Genomic DNA, 8,389 nt, shown 5'->3' on the forward strand with positions numbered 1-8,389 from the left:
GGATCATGCGTGATGTCCCGGTAAAGGGAGGGGCTGGGATCATGCGTGATGTCCCCCGTCTACTTCGCACACGCTGTTACAGTTTAGAATGCTACAGTTGGGGGGGATGACTCTTACAATTGGGCATCATAAAAATGAGATAATTTTTAATAAATTTCAAAAATTATCCCAAACAAAGCCACTCAAGAGGCACCTGGGTGTCTCAGTCGGTGAAGCACCCGCCTTCAGCTCAGGTCATGATCCCAGGGTCCTGAGATCCCACATGGGGCACCCAGCTCTGCGGGGAGCCTGCTTCTCCCTCCCCCTCTGCCCTTCCCCCTGCTTATACTCACTCTCTCAAGTAAATAAGCAAAATCTTTAAAAAAAAAAAAAAAAGCCCCTCAATTTCCCCAAAGACTGGGCTGGTGAGGGCGGGTGGCCGAACCGGCGGTGACCCCTGCTCTTCCATGGGACCCCCCCCACCCCCGCGCCCAGTGTGGGCTCCGGAACTGCTCCCTGGCAGCTGGGAACGACGGTGGGCGCCTGGGGGCTGCGCAGGCGCAGTGATAGTGGAGCAGGGTGGGGCCGGGCACTCACTCCGCCTCCACCAGGTTGTTCAGAGTGGCCGCCTTCTCATCCTGGAGCTGGTTCAGCCTCTCCTGCATGTCGATGGTCTCCCTCTCTGAGGCCTGTGCGGGGACAGGGGCGCGGCCGGCTGTGGGGGACGCCGAGGAACGCGAGGGCCCCCTGCGCGCCCTTCCTCCCTGCGCAGGTGGGAGCCCGCGGGCCGAATCCGGCGGAAGCCCTGACCTTCAGCGCGCGCACGAACTCCTGCTCTGTCACCAGGCCGTCCTGCCGCAGCCCCTCGGAGCTGCTCCGGTTCTTGCTTATCAGCACGTTGAGTTTCTTCAGGTCGTTGTCCAGGTCCTTCATGTGACGCTCGATCTCCTTTTGCTCCTTCTTCTCCTGATCGATCTTGCCTGCAGAGGGGACGCGGGTGTAGCCATGTTCCCAGAATAGCCCCCACCCCACTCAGGGCCCTACTGGCCGCTCCGTTCCCAAAGCCTGGCCTTGTGAGGCAACGGAAAGGACCGTATGTGGACAGCCAGCAGGTGGGGGGACAGGACGGTGGGGGCAAGCCCCCTGCCCCGAGAACAGCCTGTGGGGACTGGGCTGGCACTCAGACAGACACTGGGTCTCCAGGAAAGGCGGGCCCTGCCCCCTACACCACCCCGCCCAGCTCAGGGGCGAGGGGCAGAAAACCACCACCCTGGCCTCCAACAGAGGGGTTTGGGTGCCCCCAGGGCAGGCCAGGAAGGCCGCGGGGCCTCTGGGTATGAGGTGTCCAGGTGGCGTGGGTCCCGGACCAGCAGGAAGCATTTCCCTGGAGGGGCCACATGGCTGGGCTGACCTTCATGGATCGCTGCTTGGTGACCCAGGTGGGACCAGGATGTCTCAGTGGGGGGCAGTGGGGGTGGACGGTGACTGGGAAGGGTGCCCATCTTCCTCCTCTGGGCACCCTGGCACATTAGAGACCCCTGGTTTTTATACCCCCAGGGGCAAGACAGGGGCTGGAGAGCCTGTGGTGGGACGGTTTTCTAAGTTCAGCTGAAGAGGAAGAAAGCTGCTCTCCCCATAGCCCTGAGTCTAGGGCACGGGGTGTCCCCATCTCCCTGAGCAGGGGATGAGCCCAGAGGAGCTCGGCTTGCACGTCTGCACACCCAGCCAAGCCGCCCTGTCTTGGGCAGGACGGTAAGCCTTCCGTCCCCTGTCTCTGGGAGCACACTTCTGTGTGTGAACTTAAATCCAGTAAATTTTCTCGATATTTCTGGCGTGCTGGCGACGGGGCTGGCGGTCAGGCCACGGCTCATATTCACACAAGGCGCTGGGAGCCTGTGGTTTGCTTTCACGGCCTCGTGCCCGTGAGCATGCCCCCTCCCCCCGGGAGCGGGGCTGCAGACCCCGGACACTTACTTTCTATCCTCAGCTTCTTCTGCTCCAAGATGTGCAACTCCTTCTTCAACATGTCCAGGGAGGCCAGCTGCTCCTCCTGCTCCTGCGTGACCGTCACCATCTCTTGCTGCAGGCGGAGCCAGGTCACCTGGGCCTGTGTCACGTTGGTGTTGTGCTCTTCCATCAGCTTGGTCAGTCTTTTGATTTCAAGCTCCAGAGGCCCCACTTCTTCCCCCTACAAGTGACATTCACCAAAAAGCGAAGCGAGCCTCCTTGTTTTCAGAGGTCTGCTTTCCGGGTGGGCTGAGGAGGGCCGGGCCCCCGTCTGAGACCACGCATCTGTGCGAGGACGGGGGGGGGGGGGCATGTCCTCGGGGGCACTAAGGGTCCCACCGTATGCCCCCGATCCACTGCGGGAGGCCTGTGGCCCCCTCCCCACCACGCCGCAGCCTTGTGGGGCTAAGGGCAGGGTTGGCAGGGCCTCCATTACTCAAAGGGGCTTAGCAAGTTTTCTTTTAGGAGCAGACCGTCATGGGCCGGGGACTGGATTCCCTTAGTGTCCTGCAGCTTTGAGGGGACTCTCTGGTGCTCGGTGTGTACCTAAGAGCCTGCCCCAGCTGACCGTCTTACTCCTGGCATGGGCGCCCCATGCTAGGGAGACCTGGGTAACCTATAGGACTTCAAGCCTCAGACAGATCAGATCACTTCTCTCAGAGCAGCAGTCCGACCCCACCCGCTGCCTTTGCATGCGACAAAAAAGCATTTGGGGCCGGGTGAAATTGCGATGGTCAAATTTCAGGGGCCACCGATAAGGCTTTCTTGCACACATCCATTTACTTATCACCTGCCTTTCTGCTCATGACAGCAGGGGTGAGTCGCCTCGGCAGAGACTGTCTGGCCCGAAATATTTACTATCTGGACCTTGACAGGAGAAGGTCTGCAGGCAGCCCCTGACCTGGGGCATCCACGCTCCCTAGCATGGGGCGCCCATGCCAGGAGTAAGACGGTGAGCTGGGCAGGCTCTTAGCTAGACGCGGAGCGCCAGAGCGTCCTCTCAGAGCTGCAGCCCAAATGCGATGTCACCCGTAAAAGGGGCGGGGAAAGGAACGGCTCTCTTCCGTGTGAGTTCATTTCCAAACGCGAGAAGTCCCCGAGAGGGCCTGGCACGGTGCGGACCAGGGCGGCCTCCCCCGGCCCGGAGGCCTTACCCCCAGCTCAGAGACGGTCTGCTCCAGCTGCTTATTGAAGAAGTTAATGAGGCCTTGCTTCCTCTCAATCAGGATTGTGCGCCTAGAAATCTCGTGCTCGCTGTTGGTGATGAGGTCATTGACCTTTTTCACTTCCTTGTCGAGCTCGGCCAGCGTCTTCTGGTGCATGTCCAGCCTGCAGTTGGTGTTGGTGATGTCCAGGGCGGTCTGAGCAATGTCGCCGTCAATTTTGGACAGATGCGTCACCTGCATTAGCAAAAGGAAACATGTCTGAGCACTCTTGTCCTTGGGGGGTTCTAAGTGAGCCGGCCGGGCTGTCATTTCCTTGAGCTGCTGCCACGCGGTCAGCCCCCCCTTCCTTCTAGTTTTTACGTATAACCTCCCCCCAAACCAGACAGGATCGCTCTCTACGCCTAGGTTTGTAAGCCACTTTTTAATGAGCTCAATCTGGACGGCTATGCGTGTGTCATTTTTCGTGGCTGTGTAATAGTCCCTTGTCCTTACAGCCTAGGAAACACGTTGTGGTTGTCAGCATGGCTCCTTCCGTCCTGTTCCACGGTTCTTTTTTTTTTTTTTTTTTAAGATTTTATTTATTTATTTGAAGGAGAGAGACTGAGCAGGGGGAGGAGAAGCAGACTCCCGGCAAGCAGGGAGCCCGACATGGGCCTTGATCCCAGGATCCTGGAATCATGACCTGAGCCAAAGGCAGTTGCCCAACTGACTGAGCCATTCAGGTGCCCCCCCTTTATTTTTAAAGATTTTCTGTCCCACAGTTCTGAATTCGGTGCCCAGGGGCTGGTCTGGACAGCTGGTATGTTTTGGTGAAGGAAACGGATTCCTTCCTCTCTGGGCTTGCAGTCTGTCACCAGTGTCCCCATTCTAAGAAATGGTGTGGCAAGTTCAACAATGACTCTGTATTCGGTGGGCCAGACAAGTGTCCTTACATTTTGCTGGAAAGCTGGACACAGCCGTGGGAAGACGGTATCTTACGCTGCTGTCGTCTGCCACCCAGGTGCATGCTCCCGACCCTGGATTCTTGCGAGCCCTGGGTTCCGGGGCAGGAGTTTCAGCCTGGCTGAGCAGCTGAGGGCTTCTTGGGGCACGCCCACTGTCCTGAAAATCTTGACCAGCACCCCCTGCTTCTTCTGGTGGCTCTCAGTGACCCAGGGTTTACTGTAAGGATGTTTGTGAAACCGGAGAGGGGGCCGCGGCCGGCATAGCCACTTGGGCTTCCTTTGGAAATGGGGTCTTTTCCCCAGGCTGTGGCTGTGCCCTGACCCTACCATCCAGCCCACCAGCTCTTGCCCACGTAAAGTCTTAGCTCTTTCCTGGCCCCTGGCCCCTGCCAACTCCCTGTCCTCCCGGGTCATCTCGGCTCTGCCCCCAAGACCCTGGTTGGCTCTGTCTCCCATGTGTTCTCTGACCAGCCACCGTGGGGGACTCGGCAGGATGCCCAACATTCCTGGATTTTAGAGCCAGACCCTGCCCACCAGGAGCAGAAGCTTCCAGCATCTCGGTCACCCCACTCCCCATGGTAACGCTCCTGAGCCCTCCAGCCCTCTGAGCTCAGGCTGAGCCACCTGCCTCTGCCGGGACCGTCTGGGATAGCTGGGTCTTCCCAGGGGCTCCCACCTTCCTCCTTGCCCCCGTGCTTGCTGCCCTATAGGGCCCCCGTTCCTAAGTCAAAGGGCTCCTGGACTATTTGATCTTATTGAGACTACCCTGGCCTCTCCTGGGACATCAGTACCGCTCCTGGACTAACTTGTAGACCCACGGTTGACCCGTGCCTGCCCTCTCTCCGGACCCCAGCTCCAGATCCCAGGGGGTTTTTTGGACAGTTTGGAAAAAGTGTCCCCTTTGAAGAGCTGGGCTTGCATCTCTTGGGCAATCATAATGCACAAATTTGTGGCCCAAGACTCTTTACTGCCCTCCGCTGGACATCAGTGGTAGTGTGTGTACCACTTGCAGGGGGCGCTGGGGGCTTGGGGGTCTGCGGAAGGAGAGTCTGGCAGAAGGGTTGGCGGGTTACTTCACACACCCCACGCTCCTTAGCTTCTCTGGTACAGCGCGGGGCCCCTAGTTTTGCTCCCAGCAGGTGGTCTTGCCCCTACTTCCCAGAGAAAGGATGAGCGGGACACTCCCACCCCAGCATCAGACAGGACCTCCCAAGGGGACCCAGCTGAGTACAGCTTGGTTCCAGCCCTGTGTCCCCACTTCCTTGCTGTAACCAGGCAGGAGCAAGCTGCCCTCCTCCCAGGTGTCTGGGAGGGACAGGGCGCCTCAGGCTGCCGGCCAGGTAGACAGCAGCCGTGCCCTCCCGAAAGGACAGGTGAGCCCCACAAGCTGTCTCAGCCCAGCCGCCTCCTGGGCAGTATCCACCTGCCAACAATGGCCATCAATCGCTGACACGCAGGGGCGCTGCCTCGGGCTCCCCAGCCACTCTGCTCTCACCGTAATGAACGGTTCGATCTAAACCTCCAACACCTGCCAGGTGGCTCACACAGGGACAGCACGAAGGCAGAGGCCAGGATCACGCAGCAGCAGGACTCATGCTCTAACCGCAGGCCGGGAGGGACCCACGTCCTCTCATCTCCCGCCCCTCGGACGGAAGCTTCTGGTGGGCTGGAGAGCGAGGAAACGTCCGTGTGGCTGCTGCTATGCGCAGACGGGCCGAGTGGGCCCCCCTCTCCTCCTGAGACTGGAGGGGCGCCCTGGGGCAGGCCGTCTGCGGGGATGTGCCCTAGGCCTGGTGCAGCCGTGGTGGCCTCCATGCGGTCCTCAAGGGGGCCCACCGAGGCAGGGGACGCCAGAGCGGGTCACACCACGGAATGAAGCAAAGAAGAAACGATTCAAGTAAGGACACAGGGACCCCTGAGCACAGCCCGGAGTGAAGCGAGACCCCTGGGAGAGCGGGAGAGCGCTCTCGTGGGGGAGGCTCGGGGCCGGGAAGGCCAAGCCTGGCGGGGCAGAGGCTCTGGCGCAGGTCTGCCTCCCCCACCCATGACCCTGGGTTTCTGCCGTAGCAGCTTCTCGGAAGTGTGGACGAAGACGCATGGCAAGCATGTCCGGGGCTGAGTTACCGATCATGTTTAAACCTGTAAACACCTTGAAGTGTCTAACCAGAGAATGTTTAAGCAGAATACATACATTTGTATGATGAAATGTCATACAGAAAGGAAAATGTAGGTTTTTGAGGAATACTTCACAGAAAACGTTATGTTGAATGTGGCCAAAAAGTAAAATACAACAGCATCTGCACAGTGAGAAAATTCGTGGAGTCCTACCCTTACTCTGTGCGCTTTTCTCTCCGTGTCATATTCCAGTAAAATTAATGAAAACGGATTAGCGTAGACTTAAAACTGATACGTAAGAGGAGTCGTATGTTGTTTAAGGTGTGTGCACACGTGTATGTTTGCGTGTGTGCTTGCACGAGTGGGTGAGTATGTTTGTATGGGTTTGCGTGTGCACACGTGTGTGTTTGCGTGTGTGCTTGCACGAGTGGGTGAGTACGTTTGTATGGGTTTGCGTGTGTGCACACGTGTGTTTGCGTGTGTGCTTGCACGAGTGGGTGAGTATGTTCGTATGGGTTTGCGTGTGCACACGTGTGTGTTCACGTGTGTGCTTGCACGAGTGGGTATGTTTGTATGGGTTTGCGTGTGTGTACACGTGTGTTCGCGTGTGTGCTTGCACGAGTGGGTGAGTATGTTTGTATGGGTTTGCGTGTGTGCACATGTGTGTGTTCACGTGTGTGCTTGCACGAGTGGGTATGTTTGTATGGGTTAGCATGTGTGTACACGCAAGTGTGTCTGCCCATGTGTGTCGGCTCACGTGGGCATCGGGACGTGTGTGCATGTGTGGTTGCGTGTGTGTGCGTGCACCTGTTTGGTTGCCTGTGTGAGTAGGAGCCTGTGTGTTTAGAGAAAGTTCCAGGAGGAAATAGACCAAAATGTCAGAAGAGGTTATCTCTGGACGGTGGGATCATGAATGTCTTATTTTCCTCTTTGTGCCTCTGTATGTCCAGGTTTCCTACACTAAAAATGCTGGCTTCTACAACTAGAACCAAGGGAAAAGTGGGCACACCGCTGAGGGCCCCGGCTCACCCCGCGCCCTCTGAGTGTGGCCTGTTGGCTCCGGGCACCGCCTCCCCGCCCCCGCCCGGGCGTCCAGCCCTCGCGGCCACAGGGTGACGGCTGGCGTACCAGGTTGGTCTTCTCCTTCCGGAGCTTCAGGATGAGCTGGCGGAAGTACTTGGTCATCTTGTTGGACGTCATGTGCTCCTGCAGCTTCTCCATGATGGAGGCGTCCATCCTTCTTCGCACCTCGAGCTCGTGCTGGATGGTCTGGTGGGTGGCCTGCAGGTCGCCCATGGTGGCCGCGTACTCCTGGAAAGGAAGGGGCAGGGACGGTGCTGTTGGGGGAGGGGAGGCCACGGGGACGCGCCCGCGGGCTGGGGGACGCGGCCATACCACTTGGGCCTTGCCCATTGCGGCCTCCGTGTCCTGTAGCGCCAGCCGGTAGGTGTTAAACTCGCTCTGCAGCGCCTCCTGCTTGCCCAGACACTGCGCCGTCAGTTTCTGCATCAGGCTGGCTTCCGTCTCCTCGCGGTTCAGGATGCCTGCCAGCTTCTCATTCTTCTCTTCCTCCTTCATGATGGATTTCTTGTAGGCCTCGATCTCCCCGTCGATGGACGTGATCTGGTGCTGGCACTCGCTGCCGGGATCGAGAGAGCCGAGCTGGGGCCTCAGAGCGCCCCCACATGTGGCTGTGCCCACTCACGGGGGGTTTACCCAGTGGAGAGGACGAATGGGAACCCAACTCTTAGCAGTAGCCAATCTCAAGGACTGCTTCCTGACAGAGCCACAGAACCACTGCCCACTCTGAGTCCAAGCCTAAGACTCTTCTAAGAGAGTAAGGGAGAAGGGCCAGAGGGGCCAGGCATTGTCCCGGGGTCCAGATCCGCCCACCCTCGCTGGTCAGGGGAGCAATCCTGGAAAGGGAGTGTGCTATTCTAGCTTCATACACGTGAGCACTGGAGCTCAGAGACCTTGAGCGGCATGCCCCGTGGCCACAGTGCATGGTGTGGCTGGGAGAAGCACCCGTGGGCGTCACTCCAAACTCTGTCGTTTCCTCTTTGCACACTGGCTGTGCAAATACGTGTAATTAATGTCAAGTCAAACACACAGGTGCTGGATAACGGAAGCAGAATTTTTGTTTGTGTGTGAGACATTGTTTCTCCCGCCCTCTGAGAT

The 8,389-nt window shown here is 58.4% G+C and overlaps 1 protein-coding gene across 1 annotated transcript in view; it reads right to left on the reverse strand.

Annotated features, from left to right (window-relative positions):
* CCDC40 (coiled-coil domain containing 40) overlaps positions 1-8,389 on the reverse strand; it is a 45,791-nt gene that overhangs the window by 10,298 nt on the left and 27,104 nt on the right. Inside the window, exons 14-17 of the mRNA XM_040641195.1 lie at positions 3,141-3,386; positions 1,954-2,167; positions 790-959; positions 577-668 (exon numbers count right to left, since the gene is read on the reverse strand). Of these exons, the coding sequence (XP_040497129.1) occupies positions 577-668; positions 790-959; positions 1,954-2,167; positions 3,141-3,386 (722 nt within the window). The remainder of the gene's footprint in view (positions 1-576; positions 669-789; positions 960-1,953; positions 2,168-3,140; positions 3,387-8,389) is intronic.

The sequence above is a fragment of the Ursus maritimus genome, unplaced genomic scaffold (assembly GCF_017311325.1).
Source record: "Ursus maritimus isolate PB19 unplaced genomic scaffold, ASM1731132v1 scaffold_24, whole genome shotgun sequence".
Taxonomy (NCBI): Eukaryota; Metazoa; Chordata; class Mammalia; order Carnivora; family Ursidae; genus Ursus; species Ursus maritimus.